This window comes from Vespa crabro, chromosome 15 (genome assembly GCF_910589235.1).
Source record: "Vespa crabro chromosome 15, iyVesCrab1.2, whole genome shotgun sequence".
Taxonomy (NCBI): domain Eukaryota; kingdom Metazoa; phylum Arthropoda; class Insecta; order Hymenoptera; family Vespidae; genus Vespa; species Vespa crabro.
In genome coordinates, this window is record NC_060969.1 from 5430521 (window position 1) to 5451809 (window position 21289).

The 21289-nt window shown below is 36.4% G+C and overlaps 4 protein-coding genes across 10 annotated transcripts in view; 2 read left to right on the forward strand and 2 right to left on the reverse strand.

The window, feature by feature from the left end:
* Nucleotides 1–5682, forward strand: part of LOC124429482 (protein phosphatase Slingshot homolog 2) — a 68159-nt gene extending 62477 nt beyond the window's left edge. For all 5 annotated transcript variants that reach the window (XM_046974817.1, XM_046974816.1, XM_046974818.1 and 2 more), the window contains one exon: nt 90–5682. In XM_046974817.1, the coding sequence (XP_046830773.1) occupies nt 90–2353 (2264 nt within the window). In that variant the 3' untranslated portion in view covers nt 2354–5682. The remainder of the gene's footprint in view (nt 1–89) is intronic.
* On the reverse strand, nt 5100–7301 carry LOC124429585. Its single transcript, XM_046975040.1, has 5 exons — nt 7247–7301; nt 6924–7169; nt 6664–6853; nt 6378–6579; nt 5100–6234 (listed from the first exon to the last, which is right to left on the reverse strand). The coding sequence occupies exons 1-5, from the start codon at nt 7299–7301 to the stop codon at nt 5971–5973; spliced, it is 957 nt and encodes a 318-aa protein (XP_046830996.1). The 3' UTR covers nt 5100–5970.
* Nucleotides 7164–14392, forward strand: LOC124429483 (DNA topoisomerase 2-binding protein 1). Of its 3 annotated transcripts, none has more exons than XM_046974821.1 (26): nt 7164–8035; nt 8193–8311; nt 8398–8537; nt 8638–8773; nt 8853–8960; nt 9044–9250; nt 9327–9543; nt 9639–9776; nt 9853–9929; nt 10005–10174; nt 10320–10467; nt 10553–10670; nt 10811–11020; nt 11099–11274; nt 11385–11551; nt 11627–11832; nt 11902–12041; nt 12126–12356; nt 12425–12487; nt 12552–12721; nt 12802–12920; nt 12982–13052; nt 13169–13306; nt 13393–13593; nt 13669–13898; nt 14010–14392. In XM_046974821.1, the coding sequence occupies exons 2-26, from the start codon at nt 8201–8203 to the stop codon at nt 14230–14232; spliced, it is 3915 nt and encodes a 1304-aa protein (XP_046830777.1). In that variant the 5' UTR covers nt 7164–8035; nt 8193–8200; the 3' UTR covers nt 14233–14392. The 3 variants fall into 3 exon arrangements, with proteins under 3 accessions (XP_046830777.1, XP_046830779.1, XP_046830778.1); XM_046974823.1 differs by having other exon boundaries at nt 12994–13052; XM_046974822.1 differs by having other exon boundaries at nt 8641–8773.
* On the reverse strand, nt 14300–20212 carry LOC124429586. Its single transcript, XM_046975041.1, has 12 exons — nt 20036–20212; nt 19353–19924; nt 19058–19282; nt 18692–18966; nt 18069–18249; nt 17844–18002; nt 16017–16416; nt 15706–15941; nt 15388–15618; nt 15024–15301; nt 14697–14886; nt 14300–14618 (listed from the first exon to the last, which is right to left on the reverse strand). The coding sequence occupies exons 1-12, from the start codon at nt 20110–20112 to the stop codon at nt 14449–14451; spliced, it is 2994 nt and encodes a 997-aa protein (XP_046830997.1). The 5' UTR covers nt 20113–20212; the 3' UTR covers nt 14300–14448.
* Between the last annotated feature and the right edge of the window lie 1077 nt (nt 20213–21289).

A 21289-nucleotide genomic window follows, 5' to 3' on the forward strand; every position in this document is an offset into this window, starting at 1 on the left:
TTTGTACGATTGACTTAAGAGTATTGTCATCGGGCTAAGCGTTTCTTTTCTATTTTCTTTTTTTTTTCTTCTTCTTTTTATCCATTTAGCACCACTGTCGCAATCCCTGGAAAGCATAGACAAGGTAGGAACCATGGAGGTGACGAGGGAAGACCTTCTTCGTGGTTCGAATCAAAAATCGACGATGGATCAGGAAGCTCGGAACGTTTTGATGCCTTGCGACAATGGCCAGTCTTACAGCGTTTCGCAAAACAAGATAGTACATCTTCCAGGACCTGACACACCTTGCACGAAACACAACAAGCTCGCAAAATCGGAAATGCAAGGTCAGAGACGGAAAGGTTTGGTTCTGAATTTGACGAATCAATTCGAGGCAGCTAGTAGCAAGCCGTCCTCTCCGGGTTCGGATTCGGACGGTAAACCGTTGCCACAAAGTCCTGAGATCGAGGAGAAACTATTGGAGAATGGTCTTGATCGATCTCAGGGTGGTGGTACGTCATCGGATGCTTTGACGGTCGAACAAGTGGTCTGGGATCCGGGTGAGAAGAGACGTAGAAAGAAGGAACAGGACGGAGAGAATGTAATAAACGATAGTGAATGTCTAGTCTGGACTGCATCGGCCGATGCAACGTGCCCCGACTCGTGCAATAGCCTCAAGGCTAACGGAGAAATAGTGAATAACATTGAGAGCAGTGAGTGTGTCGCGTGTGGACCAACGACTACGACGGCGACGACGACGGCGACGACGACGACGACGACGACGACGACGACGACGACGACGACGACGAGTAGTCTCGGTAGAAAAGTGAAAAGGGATGGTGATCCGTTCAGTGCACAGTTGGACAGGGTGTTTGATCGCGAAGAAAGACGCGGCGAACCAACTACGAGAGATTCACCGAGCAGACAGAGTTCCTGGAGCAGTTACGATAGCGCGGTCGTTCTTGATAACAATTCGGTGCATAGCTCGTGGGCCACCCTACCTTCGAGAAACAGTTCCTGGGGATCATACGACATGAGACCCTCCGACCTTTTAGGATCCAGCGGTCTTTTTCCTTACGACAAAGAGGAAATACCTTGGCATCCTGGTACGGTCAAACGTACCAAACAAAAGCTCGAAGAAGGTGCCAGCACTGCCGCCGTTAAACGCGTTTGTACTCAAAATTCCGATACGGAGGACAAGGATAGATTGACGGCCGAGTCGGAAGAGGTTCCTGTCGAAGGTTACAATTCTCTTCTTCTTCATCACACATCTTCGCCTACACCACGAAGAAGGGATTCCTCGCCTACCCAAGAAACCTCTAATCTCAAGATAGAGACAGCGAGAAATTCACCAAGTCCGCTCGGTGGTATCGATATTTCACCGGTTTCGATACGACAAGTTGGAAGATTGTCTACGAGCGCTCCGGCCCCGTCATCCTTATCCTCTGACACGGATCTACCTTCCTCCTTGAGATCGTGCAGATCTGAAAGCGAAACGTCCAGTCCCTGCGTCGTTAATACCACCCAATGTCCCTCGGTGAAACACCATAAGATGGTCCTCGAGAATCTTAGCAACAAATCGATCTTTAGCAAACGATGTCTCTCCGTGGACGACTCGCCGGAATCCGAGTGTCCACGGAGTACTTCTGGCATCGTGAAGAATCTCAAGAAGGAGTTTGAGGCAAAATCAACGAAATTAGAAAAGAGCTTCGTCGAGGGTGCCTGTGATAATCACGAGGGCTCCTCGATGATAGTTCGACCGAAGAGGGACGTTAAAATTCGAAGTTTGCCATCCTCTCCGGTAATACCTCACAATGAATCAAAGATCCAAGCCTCGTCTAGCGTCGGTGAAACCAAAGACAAGGAAGTTAAAGTTAACGATTCTAGCGTCCAGGACGCTACCGAAGATCTCTCGGTGAGGGTGTTGGTAGGTAAATACGAAGTGGCCAAACCATCGACGGACTCGAAACGATCATCGGACGTACAGTTGCGCGGTAACAAGGACAAAGAGTGGAGCGACTCGATGGAGGTCCATCCGCCTGCCAAGTCGAAGATCGCACCAGAGTTTGCTAGAAGATCGGCCCCTATCATGATCAATAATCATACGAACGCGCTTTTTGGCGAGACGACGACGATGACGACGACGATGACGACGGCGACAACAGCGACGACGACGACGACGACGACGACGACAACGACGACGACGACGGGCGAGATACCGGGTAGACCGCCGGTTCCTTCACCCAGCATCGTGGTCGCTAGCGTCGTGGCCAAGGCAGCTAGCAAGAAACAACAGCAGCACGGCAGAACTCATCCGCTTGCCAGGCTGCAGGTCAGGCCTAGGCACAATAGTCCAGTTTACAATACCATGTAAAATCAAAAAGGAAACGAAGAAATACTCTTTTGACGTTGTATGAGCGTATTACGTCGATAAAACGACCGAACGTAATCGCGTTTGCCAACAAGTAGCGAGTCTTACTAGGTTGGCACTTTTAACTATACCCCCCTCCTCCTTCTCCTCCTCTTCCTCCCATTCCCCTATCCGTCCCCATCACTCACTCTCCCAATTGCCCGCCACGATCGAAACCGTGTGATCTCTTACATGCCAACGCTCGAGGTTGGTTGCTCCTCGAACGGATTTTAAATACGATACCGCGTGCGACGAGTGCGTTTAAATGATTATCGAATAGAGAGCCAGGATGTTCGCGTTTATTTCGAGGAAAAAGGATCCTTGTTCTTTTTTTCTTTCCTTTCCTTTCCTTTCAATCTTTTAAACACTGTTGTAACTTGCTGTAACAGGCAAACAACCAACGGTCTGTCGTTCCTTCTTCTTCTTTCGGAGCGCGTCATACATATCTTTGGCTCAATATATTAGTTAAATAGTGTGCGCGAGATGAAAGAGATGCGAATTTTAATGAAGCGTAGACGACGTAGGTACACGATGGAAATGAAAAAGAGAAGAAAAGAAAGAGAGATATTCTACGAAAATTGTTATTCCTAATGTCACATCTCGTCGTAAAATTAGCGTTGTTGTATAGAGTAAATGGACGTGAAAAATCAAACGTTGCGTTATCGTGATGATAATACAAAATAATAATGTACATTGTACACGACGACGACGTTCGTGCTTGATGATGATGATGATGATGATGATGATGATGATGATGATGATGATGATGATAAAAGATGATGATGGTGGTGATGATGATGATGATGATGATGATAATGATGATAATAATATTATTAATGATAAAATATTATGTGAACCGATTTATGTATGTATGTTCAAGGAACGCGTGAAGCATCGTCGTAGGCTTTTTTTTTTTTTGGTTTCGTGTAAAGAGGCGAGTGCTCAGTCAGGCTGTGAATGTAAGGTCTGGGCATCGCTCCTGAGAAGACGTAGCTTTTTCTTTTCAGCTTCGCTTTCAGTTTCTTCAGATACGTAATATTAATAATAATAATTATAATGATAATAATAAAGAAAAAAAAAAATTCATCGAGAGCGATGTTAAAACGTGAAAGAAATAGAGAGGGGGGAGAGAAAAGCAAAAGAAAGAGAGGATAGTTTAATCTATGACGTCGTTTTGGGGAGTGATAATTATTGAAACGTTTAAAAGAAAGGTTATATATGAAAAAGAAAGGCTATATGAGGAAACCTCGAATCGATTTTAATTATTTAAAAAAAAAAAGAAAAAAAAAGATAAAATGGAACAGAGATAAAACTACACTGTTAGTAATTTATAGTGACTCTCATGTGATTAGAAAAGAAGAAAATTATGTCCTTTAAGTGGTGCGACGTAATGACACAAAGTTAGCGAGAGAGAGTGAGAGAGAGAGAGAAAGAGTGAGAGAATGAGAGAGAGAGAAAGAGAGAGAGAGAGAGAGAGAGAGAGAGAGAGAGAAAAGTGAATCTTTAAAAGGCGACTCAGTAAAAAAGCGCGAGTGTGATTCGATGAAGGTACTGGGATCGGTGAGCACCCGATATATATATATATATATGTATATGTGTATATAATTCGAATGTTCACTCTCCGGATATAGAAAAGAAAAAGAAAAAAATAGACTCGTTATCACGCTCACGAGATGCATGTACCTTCATTTTTAATTGATCGTTTAATTATCCTACTATTTGTACTCTTACTACTATAAATCGTCGTTTTACTACTACGATTAATTCAGTTCGATCGATCGTATATCGCTTCATAATATCGCTGTTGTTACTTCCTTTTTTTGCCCCCGTTTTTTTTATTCGTATCTTTCCGTTTTTTTTTTCCTTCCTTTTTTTATTACATTTATATCGTATTAACTCCTGCAAACCAAAAGTACAAGATTAGCTGTTAAAAAAAAAAAAAAAGAAAAAAAAAAGAAGAAAAAGAGAAAAGAAAAAAATAGAAAAGAGAAAAGAGGGCCGAAGAACGTGACGCGCAGATTTTCATCGTCCTTTCGAAACATATCATCGAATCGTCGTTCATTTCTCCCGTTCCCGCTCCCGCCCCAGCCCCCTCTGCCCCTTAAAACGAGAGGAAAGTCACATCGTTCGAGATCGAGACGCGATTGAGTTTAGATTTTGAACGAATGAGGAAGAAGGAGAAGAGCAAGAAGATGCGATCACAGTTTTATCGCATATTGACGACCAATTTTATATACATACTCTTCGACGAACGATTTTGCAGGAGCGTAATGCCAATGTCCGTAATTTTACAAGCGCACTACGATTACCGTGTATAAATATATTTTATTACCGTACGATTTTTCAACCAAATAAACTCGTCGAGATCGTTTTAGGCCAATCGATGCGATAGGTAGAGCACAGAGAGCTGATCCAAGTAAGCTCCCAAATCCCTCCTCTCCCTCTGCCCCTCCCCCTCCCCTCCTACTTCAGCTAGAGAGGTTAATTACATAATTATCGTCCGGTTAACGAGATCGAATGAATGTCATCATTCGATCGAATAGAGAGAGAGAGGGGGAGAGAGAGAGAGAGAGAGAGAGAGAGAGAGTCCTTTTTTGCGTCCTCTCTTTCGAGCCAATTCCAAGGCACGTCGAACGACGACGATTATTATTGTTTGTTCAATTTATATTTATAGAATAGCTTTTAGATCGAAAATTCGAATATAAGAAAGTCCGTAGCTTTTGGCGCGACGACATAAAAATGACTTAGGTGCTCGTCGTTTGGCGTCTATCAAGAAACGTGCGCGTTCACGTTACGTGCGTTCCGCTCTCTCAGCGTGTTCGAGCAAATTAACCCGCGCCAGAAAGAAAAAAAAAGAAAAAAAGAAAAGAAAAAAAAAGAAAAAAAGAGATACACAAAAAGAAGAAAAAAAGAAAAGAATATCGGCGACCCGATGCCGACCGAGAATTATTTCCTCGAGTATCAAGTAAGTTTGTATTTGTCGCAAATCGATGTGCCCCTTTTTAAACTAATTATCTCTCTTTCATCGTCCCTCATCGCTCACTCTTCTTCCCGCGGCTCCTTCATTCTCGACCCTTCGTACTTTCCCAAGGTAATCCCTTATTTTATTCCTCCTCGCTCCTACTACGTTCATTCGCTTAAGTGTGTGTGCGTTTAAACGAGAAACTGCGTATCGTCCATGCTTTAACGTATGGAGAAATAATGTGGAAAAAAAGAAAACCGTGCGTTGTTCTGTGTAAATTTTGTACCATAGTTTGTATTAAATAAAATACATTGTTTATTGCTTGAGAAAATGAGGTCGCGGCGTGTTTGTTGTTCCTTCATCGAGAACGAACAAATGTTAATCCCTTTTCTCATAAAGTTGTTTGTCTCTTAAGTCGAGGGAGGGAAAAACGCGACGGCGAAAGACGACGGGGTCAGACGGATTTTACTTGAACTTCGTAAATCGTCTTGCCAGAGCAGAAGGCAATTTTGGGCAAAAACATATCGGGTTGTTTCATCCTTTTAGCGCGTTTCGTGTCGACCGGTCCAAGCGCTATACCATGAACACCTCCGAGCAAATTTCTCACCATCGCTAAGGTCTATCGAACGAAGCGAAGCGAAAGAAAACGAAAATGATTTTCTCTCTTTGTGCAACGACGAAAACTTACCGAGTGTGAACGCAGATCGACGATTCTAAATAAGTTCGCATCCGTTCCAGCGCATGTAATAAAGATATTACTGAGATACTTTCCGCAATAGAGCATAGAAGATATGTTATCGGGCTCGAGACTCGTTATGAGTTTGCCACTTCCATAATCCCACAACTGAATGGGATCTTTTCTTTGCCAAGCGCACGTCAGGATCTGTACGCATTAATAACGTGGCAAAATAACGAGACTCTCTGACTAGAGAGAGAGAGAGAGAGAGAGAGAGAGAGAGAAAGATGCATGTCTAGATAGATGGACGAAGGAAAATAATGAAGTAAGTAAATAAATATCATTAGTACCTCTTTTCCGTTCTGACTTATGTCAATGCTATCTCCGCAAATGTGAACACCCGATATATAACGGAGAGCGTAAGGTTGCCGAGAGTCCCAAAACATAATGGTGTCGTCCCAGCCGCCACTTATGATCTCGTGCGCTGATTTTGGATTAAAACAGGCAGCGAATACGCGAGACCTGTGCCCGTCCATCTTCTCCATGGTTTCACTGACGAAAAGAACTGAATCCTTTTTAAATGTTTTTTCTCTTTTATACGATTTATAAAGGATTAATCAGAATGAAAGGATATACCTAGCGTGGAACACTCTTTCCTGAGTCTTCGTTTCTTCGTCGTACAAACAGACGTTCGTGTCGTCACCGACCGTTACGAATTTCGGTAGATTAGGATGATAGGCCAGACCAAGAATTTGTCGGTTCTCTCTTATCGTGTAGATGCATTGCGAACTTGGATAATGCCAAGATTTGACGCATCCATTTATATCTGATAATTACATGCTCGTCAGATCGTCTTATATACTTAAAACGGATTGTAAAAAAAGAAATGTGCTAACAAGTAGCGATGAGAGTGTGAGTTATCGGATGTGTCTGTTGGACGGGCCTATGTTTGATAGCCGTTACTGATCCAGGATTTTGTATTATTTCGTTGTCACAAAGGGACCTGGCTTTCTCGCCGTTATGAGTTTTATGCAATTGTACGGTACCGTCGGATAATCCTGCCGCCAAAAATTCAAATGTTTCCGTATAAGTTAGACAAAATATATCCAATGCAGTTTCTCTGAAAATTGAATTGTAACTTGCTATTTAAAAACATAAACATTTCGTAGTGGAATAATGCAATGGCAAACCTACGTTCGATTAGAAACAATTATATTGCCATCCAAACGATAAGAATGATCCGATTGTTCAATATCAATCGACGAAGAATCCATATTGATTCGATAACAACGATAAATGGATCGTTAATTAATTTCATCCATAGTTTTATCGATTATCCAGTCATTTTCACACAATCCGTATGTACGAGAAATTTATTTATTACCTCGTCTATTCTTTTTTTTTTTTGCTTTTTGGACTAACAAATACAAAACTTCCTCTCACTTTCTTGTATTACATTCCTTCATCGTGTCCTCCTTTACTTTTCTTTAATCTATCGATCAACGCAGACAACTTTGCAAGTGTGTATTATTACATTTGTTAACTTTTAAAAACAATTTGTTAATTTACGTCGTTGCATGTACGTATGCAGTAGACCGAGTTCAATGGTTCAACTAAATCGAATAAAGATCAAAATGAAATAATTTCATTTTTTATTTATTACTTTTTATACATTATCTATATGAAGAATATAAACGACGAGAATTGTTTTATCAATTATCGATGAACGACAACGATTGCGTATCTGTAAAATTATGAATATCGATATGTTGCCGTGTCGATAGCAAGAGACACCGAAAATTAGAGTAGTCGGTTTTTAGCGCGAAGAGGCCATTCGTTCATAGTCCTATTACGAAAAAGTTAAGCACAACAAATAAGATACTTAATTATTGGCATTATAATAATAAAAGATCTGCAAGGTGCATTTAATAGATTACCTGTGTGTGATTTAAATACGAATGCTTCTTTTAATGACATTTTTGAATTAAATACAAGAACATAACCTAAGGTACGAAATAACTTTCGAAATGAAAATAGTTTCTCATTTGTACACATTTAAAAATGTTTAAACGTACAATACATTCGATATTAGATTTACGCCAATTTTGTACGACACATTGATTTTCCCTTATGTCGTTCCTTAACGAAGTATTGTTATTTTGCAGTTTCAACGATGGTGAGCCAAGAAAGTCAAATTGATTGTAACATAAATATATATTTTGTTATTTCAAACAAATATAAATCTGAAAATGAATGTTCTATAAATATGTGGAATGCTTTTGATGTTCGTATCAAATTTTAAAATTGTTATTAAATAATTCCATGCGATAGGGGAAATGGGTAAGAACTTACTTAATGTCATTATTTTAGAAATGCTGCGATTTTGATATTAAGCCTGTATGGATCACAGAGGAGGATTGTGGCAAATTGAAGCCCGATAAGACGGATATATTTGTCTTGGAAGAATTTAAAGGCAGCTTTTTCCAACAGTTACAAAATTTCAAGTGTTCGTAAGTGGAATGCCATTTAATTTAAAAAACATTCATGCAATAAGATTATTACAATTAAGATTTATTATATTTGACAATTATATCAATCTTTATACATTAGCAGGATAGTTGGACCAAAATGTTTATTAACGTGTTTTTTAAATGGAGAACCCATTCCAGAAGGTGCAAGCCCAATTTATACGACAGCCATGAGAGGACTTTGTATATCAGTGTCCGGTTTGACACCAGAAATGAAAGTACTTTTACCATTGATATCTTATTATATTAGACTTATAAAATGTCTTACCATCGACTAATGGAGAATTATTTTTGCAGAATCACGTACAACAACTGGTAGAATACATGGGGGCTTTTTTTACAAAGCAATTACGCAATTGTGTGACACATTTGGTAACCAATTCTGTCATGTCTGCAAAATATGAAGTGAGTTCAATCAGTGTTGTCTCTATATATTATCATGGCAAAAAATATAATGACGCTTTATTTATTATATTAATTTCTTTTAGAGAGCTGTAGAATTGAAAATACCGATTGTTACAAAGGATTGGGTTGCTGCCATATGGGAGGAAAATTTAAATAATTTTATTAAAGCGGATGATCCAATATTCGATAAATATAAGTGTCCTGTTTTTATGAATTTAATTGTTACATCAACAAACTTATCCAAACGGCAAAAGGAAGAAATCAAGAATTTGATAAATAATAATGGAGGGGTAATTCTATTTAATTTAACGCTATTTCATAATGCTCGATCGTATTTTCTTAAAAATTAATACATTAATATTTCAGACATTCATGGGTCCATTAGATGGTTTAAAAGTTAAAATCGTCGTTGCACCAGAAAATAGTTCATTAACCGACAAGTTAAAATTTGCAATGCAGAATAACATAGCATGTTTAAAGCCAGATTGGGTATATGAAAGCTTGAAACTTGGGTACGCATTGCCATTCAATAATTATCTTATAAAGTCAACAAAAGCATGTTCAACACCAGAGAAGTCAAAAGGTACCTACTGTTCCTGTCTACTTAAAAAAAATAATGTGCTATTACACGCATAATAATTTTATTGTTCGATAATGTTTTGCGATTGTTTATTGTAGCGCATGAGATGGAGAGTTTAAACTTTTCGGCAATAAGTACTATTACCAGTGAATTACCACAAAATAATTATGTGGACGAAAGTGTAGCATCAACAATTACAAATGCTTCTTGTATGGACATAGCAGCGACTAAAACAGGTAATCGTAAAGGTTATAAATATCTGCAAACACTGCAAGCAGATATCGTTATAATAATGCAATGTATTCTTATTAGGCGCACAGCTTGCAATTTTAGATCGATTAAATCTTAAAGAAGCAAAAATGGCTGGACCATTTTTAGATGGTTGCAATGTAAGTTAATTCATTAATTTTTCCACGGGATTATATCATGTGTTATCCAAATTGGATGGATTATTTTATGTGCAGATTTATCTTGCTGGATTTACAACGAATCAAAGGGATAAACTCAATAGAATTTTAAATGTAGGTAGTGCAACACGTTTGAATGATATATCGGACGCTTTGACGCATATTATTATCGGAGATGAGAGTAAAGCATCTAACGAATTAAAATTAATCAAGTCAGCAGGATTGTGGTACTTATTTTCTTATCACTAATCTTACCCTATGTTCTAATTAGATTGTCGCACGTCGACAAAATCATTCAATCATCAATTAAGAACAACATAGCTTTAGCTCGTTCAATAAACATGTTACAAGAATGTTCTACATTATTCTTAGCCCATATATGTTAAACGTTAATTGGATAGAGGAAAGTATGAAATTGAAAAGACCTGCACCGGAGGAACAATTTTTGTACGAGTCGAAAGGTTTTGATACAACAACGAAAACGAGTAACGAGCCTCCTCCTTCTCCTCTAAGCAAAAAGGTTATTTTCTACTGGTAACATACGTAAGTTTATGTGTAAAAGCGAATTGTAAAGTAAATTTATAAAGATAATTGAACATTTGTAGAATTTACAAATGCTGCAACCACCGAAACGACCACCGGTTCCGCGTTTCGACATTGATAAAGCATCCAAGGAAAAAAATGAAGAGAACATCTTAAATCAATATCTCCAAAATATTGTTGGTAATATATAAAGAATCGCACGATAATCGCTTAAGTAATAACTATAAAATTTGTCATACATATATATATATGTGTGTGTGTGTGTGTGTGTGTGTGTGTGTGTGTATGTGTGTAATCAAAAAATCACTTATTGAATGTAGTCGAGGATAAATCAGTTAAAGAATTTCTAAAACCTTATACTTCTGACATAAATGAGAAGGGACAAGAAATATCCAAGGAGAATACTATTAAATTAAGTAATAATCGACGAGCACCAATGTCAGAAATAATTGAAAACAGAGAGTCGGGAAACAATAGTTCAGTACCATTTAGCCAAGAAGATCCAGAATGTACTGTAAAAATATTTACCGGTAATATTAATTGACCTAGAAAAAAGTGTAAAAGTGATATAAAACAGTTGAATAATATAAAATACTCCTCCATCATAGGTTTCACATTCGTTATAACAGGCTTCGATGACGACGACATAGACGATAGTATTACTGCTTTAGGCGGTGAAGTTGTTTCAAATGTTTATGCAGGGATCCCAGATTTTGCCATTGTGCCTACATGCGGAGCGTCATTGAGACACGCAGTTAATGAAATTGTCACTGATTTATTTGTCGTAAGTTTGAATGATAAAAGTGATAAATCACCGTATATATATCATATATATATATATATATATATATATATATATATATATATATATATATATATTCTTTGTCCTTGCAGGAAGATTGTAGAAATCAGGAACAAATAGTCGACATAGAATATTATCATAAACCATTTTCTATAAGTAAAGATATAAATCCTTTAACGGGTTGTATCGTTACTTTAAGCATGTATACAGGAGTAGAAAGAATATATCTTTCTAGATTGGCAGAAGAACTTGGAGCTATGTAAGACATCATTTCATATCTTTACGTTACGAGTACTACTGTATCCTTACGTTACGAATTACGTTTGCCCTTCAGATGCCAAGACATACTTGCACGTAAGACGAACAATGAAAAAAATACTTACGCCAGTACTCATTTAGTTTGTCCTACGCCCGAAGGAAATAAATACAAAGCAGCAGTTAAATGGAATTTGCCAGCTGTTACAGCTGAATGGTTGAAGGATTGCGGGACAAGAGTAAAACGCTTAGACGAAACACCTTATCTCGTTGGCGAAACAACGGGTAAATAATGGACATGCTCATAATATTATGATAATATTATGATAATATTGTAAACTTTGCTTATGATAGCCCCAGAAAGATCTCCGGAAGCAGCGAATGTGACTGGTACGAAAGAAAATTCTTTAGCAAAGGAGGAAAATCGAGAAAAACCTACAGCGTCTATTCCCAGACAGATTATTACTCCGAAACGACAATTATCCCAAGTCAAGGTAGTCAAATAATTCACAAATATTTCTTAATAAATAAATTATCGTAAAATATAATGGCATACATGTTGATTGATTTACATGCAGAATCAAGAAACGAATTTCGATGGAACGCCATTGATAAATAAACGAATTGGTTTGGTTATGAACAGTACACCGCCTTTTCCCTTTCACGTATCCACGCCAGAAACACCGTACGGCCAAGTTATTAAGCCAAATCCTTCTCCAGATACGAGAAAGGCATGGATCAAATGGGTGAACGATTTTCCAGATTTGCGCGTAGAAGAACCCCCTTTAAAAAGAAGAGCTCCTAGCACAGTACGTACCGTAGCAATCATTTAATTTCTTTTCTCCTTCGTCAATATTTATGAATAAAATGTTATTAGCCATTGTCTGACTTGAAAAAACAATTATGGGAACAATTGAAAGTGCAAGGACAAAGAACAAAGGTGATTATACACTATTAAATATCCACGATCTATACGTTTATCAAAATATCGTGTATATTTGTAGGAGGAAGAAAATATGTCGACGTTATCAACGTTTGAGAAGATCAATAACGATTTACCGGAAGAAGATAAATCTGTGGAACAGAACAAAGATACACCTCCTAAAAATGCCTCGATCAATAGAAAATTAAATTTCTCTCAACAGAGTATTAGTCCGAATGTACAAATAAATCTGTAAGTTATCGTAGGTTCTTGAAATTCTTCAAACGTTAAAAATATTCATATATCAACGTCGTAAAATATCATATATACAGGCAAATAGCTCAGTTGGAACAAGCACTTAAACGAACCTCAAATGCCGAAGGCAGATCGTTACCCGACGAAAACGGGAAACCATATGAAAATACAGAACCTATGGATAATATGTGTAAATGTAGGTAAATACTTGAATTGATGATAGAATTAATATAAGCTATGTGAAATGATCTTTACAGATATTGCTAAAGATTCACAGCCGGACACTGTGGGATGGGAAGATCCTGGCCATCGTACGCTGATCAGACCTGTAAGTTATTTGCTACAGGTTGATCGATTTTTCATATATCCTTAGTGTTTACATTGTAATTTCTTCCTTTTTTTTTTTTTTTTTTTTTTTTTTTTTTTTTTTTTTTTTCGACATAGTCCACGATATATGATGAATCGAACGAGAATGAAGGCACTCGAAATAATGATTATACGAATCAAGATATTACATTGGAAGATAGAGACGATCGGAGCCAGCCTTTGGTCAAACGGAAATTCATGCTTTCTGGAATACGGGTTTGCATAAAAGAAGAGTTATTTAAGGGCGGGGAACAAAAAAGAAATGCACATCACATCGTCGTAACATTTGATTTTCGTAACAGGACAGAGCAACGTACGAAGAAGTAATACGAAATCTTGGTGGAGATGTAGTCAACGATGGCAGTTTTGATCCGAGCGCAACGCATTTAATGTGCTTAAGACCATCGAGAAATGAAAAAATGCTCGGCAGTATAGCCGCAGGAAAATGGGTCTTACATTGCATGTATTTACGAGATTCCGAAGCTAATGGGAATTTTCTTGACGTTGGTATCAGTTTATTTGAAAAATGCGTACGATATATATATGAGAGAATTTGTCATTTCGTATAAAAATTGTAGGAAGAAAAATATGAATGGGGCAATCCAAAAAGTAAAGGAATTATACCGGATCCTACAGGAGAGATCGAGAATGCGATAGCAGCTGCAGCTCATAGATGGAGAATAAAATTATTGAAGGAACCGTATGGTCCTTTCCATGACATGGTGGCCTTGTTATTAGCCTCGGAAGAAAAGTATGATCAATTTAAAAGGCTCATCGAGGCAGGAGGTGGTACGGTAGTACAAGCACGGTCTGTATTTATTACGTTAAAAGAGAAATAAGTATGTTAACAAAAATAACGTTACCGTGATATTCTTCTTACTTCTTTTTTCTTTTTTTTTTTTTTTGTCCTCCGCTGCAGACCTCCGTACGACGTAAATCCGTCAGGAAAAAAAATAACGCACTGTTTCGTGAATGTAAAGCAAGTCCAACAACCCATCGATTGGGCCAGATTAGCGAGTAAAGGCATTCTGTGTTTTTTGCCGCAATACTTGAGCGATCTTCTTACCGCGGAACCAGCATTGAATCCTAGAGATTGCGTGCTACCTGAATTCAAGAAATATCTTTCTCTTTTACCGAAGTAACAAAATCAATGCGTATAAGTGAATACGAATGCAAGGAGGTAACGATTAATAATGCTTGATCGCAAGCTTCTTTTATACAATATATATGTATATTTATTTATGAAGTTAAACAATTGTATATATATATATATAGTATAATAATCAATTTTCTTTTACATTACTACGTTTTCATTTAGACGATCATTGTAATCGTTATAATTAATATATTTTACACTTTTAATCGTCCACTGTTATTTTCTTTAAATGCAGCATGAAGTTGTTACAAGGCGTCATAAACATATTAGTAGGATCTGGTTTATGTTTTCCCTTTAGATCCAATGAAACTTCATAGTTATTAAGTATCGTGATGATAGCAACTGCAGTTTGTAATAGACCGACCCGCATGGCTGGAATTGTGAAACGAAACGAAGAGAAATAATTATTATACTAGATTGTTTCAGCGCGCAAACATATGGTCGACATACCGATGCAGATCCTCGGTCCATCACCGAAGGGCATGTAAGTATATGCAGGAATATCGGCCTTTCTTTCGTCGCTGAATCTATCAGGATCGAAACGCAATGGATCTGGGAAGTTCTTTGGATCTAAATGCATGCCAGTTAGTACCGCATAAACGGGCGTTCCTTTTTCTAAAACAACATCTGTTCCGGGAATCTACGTAAAATATATAGAAATGTAAATGCGTACACATGTGTGTGTGTATACATATATATATATATATATATATATATATATATGTATATGAGTGCATAAAAATTGTTAACGCTCTTTAACGTCTCGCCACTAATTACCACGTAATCTCGTGTAGCAACCCTATCTATGATGGGCGCCGGCGGATATAATCTGAGAGTTTCCGATATCACCTGATCCAGGTATTTCATCTTTTGCACGGCCTCATAAGTGAATCCTTTTGATTTTAATACTTCACGAATTTCTTGTCTCAATCTATCTTGTAATTGTGGTTGTTTGGCGAGTTCAGCAAGGGCAAAGCATATAGTAGTCGTGGTGCTCTCTCGGCCAGCGATAAAAAATATTAGCGATTGACCTAGTAACACGTCCCCTTCGAATTCTAAATAACAATATGCGTATATAAACGTAGATCAATGAATTTGATTGGAATCGTTTAAAAAGCTATTGCTGATTTTTACATCTTACTGAAGTAATCGTTCTGTTTCTCATTTTTTAATTCTATGAGATAATCAATAAGATCCCCTCTCTTCGTTCCAGACTTTTCTCGTTCGTTGAGCGTATCCCAGAAAAGTTTACTGAAGTACCCTCTAGCTTCTCCCATCATCTTAAACTCAATTTTATCGGTTAGCTCGGGAAAAAAGAAAGCTAGCCACATCGTAAACATCGATCTAAATGTTGGCTTGAAGGGCAATCTACCTGTGTTTGAATATAGAAATAATATCGATTACTATGCCCGTATGATCGTTCGATCCGACCATTTCGATAATAAATAAACTTACTAACTCTGCTGATAAAATTCAGATACTGATCCATCGAACGAATTCGTTCGAACCCCAAAAGCCACGGTAGATATAACGTCGGTACTGTATTTCATGAAGACGTCCTTGGCATCGATCGTGACAATCGATCTTTTATCGGTTCTTCCCTGAAGAAAATCTTTCATCGCTTCGGAGGTCTCGAGCATTAAATAGAAAAGCCTCTTTATCTTTCCACTAGTGAATATCGGCGACATTTTTACCCTGTAATATAATTAACAATATCATCGTCTATCTATTTCGCCGTACATTAGTTTCATGAATTTTCATGGTTATTACCTAAGATGCTTCCACGCAGGATTATCTACAGAAAAAAGATTTATCGTAGCCAAGTCCTTGGACGATTTTATCGAGAAATATCGATTGCAGAATACATCGAAATCTTTGATTAGCATGGACTTAACGAGTTCTTTGTCTCTAATCAATAAGAAAGGTTTATGCAAGATATATATTCCGATAAATTTGTCCTCATCATTTGCTTGGAGGTAAAGATCACCGAGTACCATGCTGACCGATTTGCGCATGAGAAAAGTATCCTTGAAATGTCGTAACAATGAATATATTGGCACAGAAGGTACTCCTCGTCTCCTCCAATAAGAATAGTGGTATTTCATCCAAAGATAAAGTAAAAAGGTAAGAGTAAGAATGAAGAGGAGTCCATTGTTAACGTAATCTGGCCCTACAAATGTTGTTTCGCACATGATTAATTGGCTTTTATCTTGGACGTCGAATTATACGCGTGCACAAAATATACAATAGAAATAAAACTATGCATGTATGTACCAAATGTAATGGCCATTGTAAGAGAAGATGATTTATCTTATTAATTAATTAGATAAGTAGTCACACTTATTGAACGATAATTAATCTGTTACACTTTTAAATCAATTTATCACTTAGAAGAAATATGTTTCATAAGCGAACGTGGAACTTCCAAATGAATCAGAAAATGGACTGATGCGAAGAGCACAACATCAATAATAATAATAGTAATTAAATGGCTACCGCCTCGTAAATAATTATCTTATCGTCTAAGAGATAAGATAAAATAAAATAAGATTAATCGAAATAAATAAGTCAGGAATAATTAAGTCTTTCCGTGGCATCATTCAATACTAATATTTTATTTTTTATCGAGGAATTAAATGATAATGAAAATTTGCCAAAAGAAAAGAAAAAACAATGAATCTTCAATTTCACTTTTTAGATTCACTTACCAGTGTATAAATTTACATAAATAGTCATTATCGTATTGTTGTTTTACTAATGATTTTAGATATTATCACTTTTTAAGCCCCCTGTAGAAAGGCATCGCACTTTTGAAGATGTACGAAGGTGTTGCATATCGCAGGCGCTCAAAACAATCTTTACCGACTGATGACTTAGCGAGCAACAAATTGGGGGAAGTATGGAATGATATCTATTTTCAGGCGCAAAATTAATATAATGTAATTTAAATGAATATAATGTAATTATAATGTAGGGAAAGACATTTCGACGTAACGTAATGAGGATTTGAAGAGAATTTGAAGACCTTCGAATATACATATCTTTTATTTAAATTGTATAAAATAGTACTAGTATCTAGATTAAACAGAATAAATATTATACCGTAAATGATTATGTAGTGGTAAAATATCATAAAACATATTTACATTTCTTAAATATTAGTTGCTTCAAATTTATCTGGAGATGAATCTGAAAAAATCTTTATCAAGTTCCTCTTATTTTTGCAGTCAATACCATTGTAATCAATATTACGTCTGGTTGATAATATAAGATCGCTATAATTTAATTAATTCAAATAAATCAGACAAACTTGAGTGGAATCGGTATAAGCGATAAAGTCCGATTAAAAAAAAAAGAAAACATGAAGATATTTAACATCGAATCGATGTAATTGACATGATGTTACTTGAGGAAATGTCATCAAAGTGTTATACAAATATATAGCATGAGTATATATATATATATATATATATATGTATGTAAAACACATAGCGCCTATGAAAATCGATCAACTTGGTCATAATAAGAAGTAATGCGAAGTAATGCGAAGCTTAAGTTAGAAATTCTGAATGAATGTAGTCTAGGTCGCCTCTCATCATGTTATCTTTTTAAAGTGAAGATTTATTCCATTTGCTGCAGCTGTAAATGTCGAACGTGGATCCAAAATGGTTTCATCTTTCTCTTCCTGCCAAATCGTATATTCCCGTAGAAGAAAGGCAAGTACCATCTTTGCGTGAAGCTGACCAATTTTCATTCCTAGAATAAATGAAAATGATTGATCTCATTCTTTTTTTAATATGATCTTAATATTTTCTTACGTACCTACACACATCCTCGGACCTATTCCAAAAGGTATATACGCATCGGAAATAATATTATTTTCGGCAAATCTATCTGGATTATAGACTTCTGGTTCGGCGAAATATTTCGGATCGTTTTGAAGGCCGTAAAGAGATATATAAATTGGAGTACCTTTTTCGATGATTATATCAGTGCCCGGTATCTAAACGGATGTGATAAATGCATAAAATATTTTTGTATTAACGAAGTAATTCCCTATAAAAAATAACTTCATTATCTTATTCTCGATAACACGATGGTCATAAGAAAGTATAATACTTGAGAATTTTCTATCTAATCTTTATGATCTTGGTTTCGACCTTTTTCCTTACGTATTAAAAATTTAAACAAAATTCCAATTGTTATCTAATTAAAATTTGTCATCTATTGAAATGATTGTTAAAATATCGTTAAAAATTGTTCAGAGACATCAATCGAGTTTAATGATTCTTTGGGTCTACTTTTTGCTTAACTTCGTCGAGAAGATAATACGATTCGAGTATATGTTTATCGCAATTCGTTATAAAAACATTAAAAAAATTTATCTTTGTATGGCCATGTAATTTATTTAATTGCGATTGTAAAGAGTTTTTAACGGGACACACCTGATAATTTTGACGAGTGTACCGATCGATCGTAGATACAGGCGGATGCAACCTCAAGCCTTCGGCTATAGCCTGATCGAGATATTTCATCTCGTTGAAAGCTTCATAGGTCCAGCCATACATGTCGATGGCCTTATTAACATCTTTCCTGGCACGTTCCTGGCATTCCATATTATTTGCAAGCTCCATAAGGGTAAACGACATACACGCAGAGCTCGACTCGAATCCGGAAAAGAAGGTGCCCGATTGATAGAAAAGATTTTCACCCTCGAACTCTGAAGGATAATGATTTCATGGATTATTTCCTCTTTGGATCATTTCCCAAAGGCAATTTAGGAATAGGAGATTTATCCCTATCATACTCACTGTAATCCGGATTCTGTTTTTCATTTTTCAATTTGAGCAACGAATCGATGAAATCCCCTCTTTTTACGCCGGTCTTCTCACGTTCGTTCATAGCACTCCAAAAGACCTTTTTTATAAAAGTGGAATTGAAAAGTATCTTCGTGCCGATTATCTCAACCAATTCGGGCATGAAGAAAACCGTAACGAGGGCGACCATTCTTTTGAATCCATGGAAAAATTCCGAGACTGCGGGCAAACAGCATGGTCAATTATCGAACATAAGTTATGAAAAATAAAAATTTCTTTGCAAATTTACCAGCGGCACTAAATTCAACGTTCGGATAGTTGAAGGAATCCATTTTGGTACCAAGTGCGATAGAAGCGATCAAGTCCGTAGTATACTTGTAACTAAGTTCCTGAACATCGACCAATTTGATATTATTTTCATCCGTAGGTTGGCTCTTTAAATAGTCCATCATTGGATTGCCAATTTCCGTCATAAGCGGGAACATTCGCTTTAATTTTTCACGCGTCAAAGTCGGCGTAATTTTCGACCTGAGATACTTCCAAGTTGGATTCTTCATGCCAAAGAGATTCTTCATTCCGATACTGTCCTTTTGATTCGAGCCGGCAAAGTGTCGATCAGAGAAATTGTTAAAATCCCTTATCATGATTTGCTTGATAATATAAGGATCACGTAGGAGCAAGCAGGGCTTGTGGAAGATGTAGAAACCGATGTATGGTGCGTCCTGTTTGGCTTCTTTGTAAATTTGTCCTAAATGCCATCCTGGAGCTGAACGAAAGAGTACGGCGTCTTTAAAGTTACCGAATATTAAGTCGGCCGGCAACGTTCCGACGCCTCGTCTTTTCCAATAATTCAATTTGTATCTGAAGAAAAGAGGAAGAAAAAGAAAAACAAAATATTTAATTCACTTATTTCTACTTCTACATTTTTTTTTTTTTTTCTTTTTCTCAAATATAAATTTTTACTATACTAACTTGGCGTAAATTATAAAAAAGGAAGTCATGATGGCAACGAGTGCCAATGTAACAACGATACCCTCCAATGTGATCATCTCTGTCAGAAGGATAACAGCGAACTATTGGAACTCTTCTAAACTTACCCTCTTTTATATGATCTGACTTTCCGGTACGATCCGGATAGTCTTGATGGACGAATCATCGTCGACTTTTCTGCTAATTTAAAATTAAGATATTTTAATGGAGGGGGAGAAACTTAATCACGAGATCAATCATTATTAACATTGATATCAGATAAATGCATCGGTGTATATATCAAGCACTTTTATCGATAATGTACGTAATATACGTAAATACTTGCCCTTTCTTTTTTTCAAATAGATTTTTATCGATCGATAAATGTGTTACTTAATTGTAGATCTAAATGTAAAAAACTCGAGCATTTCGGTAAAATACGTTTAATCAAATTCTTGGATTTATAAGAATTATTAGATTCGGTAATGTATTCTTCGAGAAGAGTAAACATAAATTTGCAACTGTTTAACATTTTAACTTAACCTTTTTCGCATCTGTCATACTTTTTCCACTTTACCAAATACAATTATTTCTCTTGTATAATCTCTTGCCAACAAAATTATAACAAATACATGAAAAAAGTAGGCGTATGCCATTAATATTGCAATCTTATTTGTTAAATAATATCTTGATACATTTTATTCTTCCGCAAAAATTTTATTTAAAATCGAATATTATATATTTGCGGATATGTAATCGATAATAATTGTTGGATAAAATGAATAACAATAAATAAAGGTAATTTAATCAATTTTTATTATGATTGTAAATGGACGTCATAAAATTGGACAATTAATTTGTCATCGTTACGCATGAGTTTATAGTAATTTTTAGTAAAAAAAAAACGAAAAAGTGATCGATAACAAGTCATAATAACAATATAATATAAATATTCTTTCTTATGTGCACATAATTATTCCGCATTAGAATATAAATTAATCAAATAGATAATATCGCGATAAAAGGAACAAAAAAAAAAAATAATTAATTTATTACTTCCAAAGTTATTCAATACTACGTTATTTCTCGCAGCGCAGCTCAGGCATTCCCGTTACAGAAGCATTAAATAAAACGCATATTTACATATTTTCGATTCGTAAGCTATTAATAGCATTTTGGTGTGAACATCAATAATTAAATATATATTATTGGCGAAAATTACTTTGAATCTTAGCTGAACACAGAAAGGCAGCTTAC

Bases quoted from the DNA above. Each gene is read 5' to 3' on its own strand.
- LOC124429585 (XM_046975040.1), bottom strand. From the start codon at position 7,301: ATGGATTCTTCGTCGATTGATATTGAACAATCGGATCATTCTTATCGT. The intron at 7,170-7,246 runs GCAATATAATTG...GTTTTTAAATAG, and splicing joins TCATTCTTATCGTTTGGATG to CAAGTTACAATTCAATTTTC. The intron at 6,580-6,663 runs GTATATCCTTTC...TCTTTTCGTCAG, and splicing joins GAAAGAGTGTTCCACGCTAG to TGAAACCATGGAGAAGATGG.
- LOC124429483 (XM_046974821.1), top strand. From the start codon at position 8,201: ATGGTGAGCCAAGAAAGTCAAATTGATTGTAACATAAATATATATTTT. The intron at 9,251-9,326 runs GTAATTCTATTT...TTAATATTTCAG, and splicing joins TGATAAATAATAATGGAGGG to ACATTCATGGGTCCATTAGA. The intron at 10,175-10,319 runs GTACTTATTTTC...CATTATTCTTAG, and splicing joins ATCAAGTCAGCAGGATTGTG to CCCATATATGTTAAACGTTA.
- LOC124429586 (XM_046975041.1), bottom strand. From the start codon at position 20,112: ATGATCACATTGGAGGGTATCGTTGTTACATTGGCACTCGTTGCCATC. The intron at 19,283-19,352 runs GTAAATTTGCAA...GTTTGCCCGCAG, and splicing joins CGTTGAATTTAGTGCCGCTG to TCTCGGAATTTTTCCATGGA. The intron at 14,619-14,696 runs GTATGTCGACCA...TCACAATTCCAG, and splicing joins TGGACCGAGGATCTGCATCG to CCATGCGGGTCGGTCTATTA.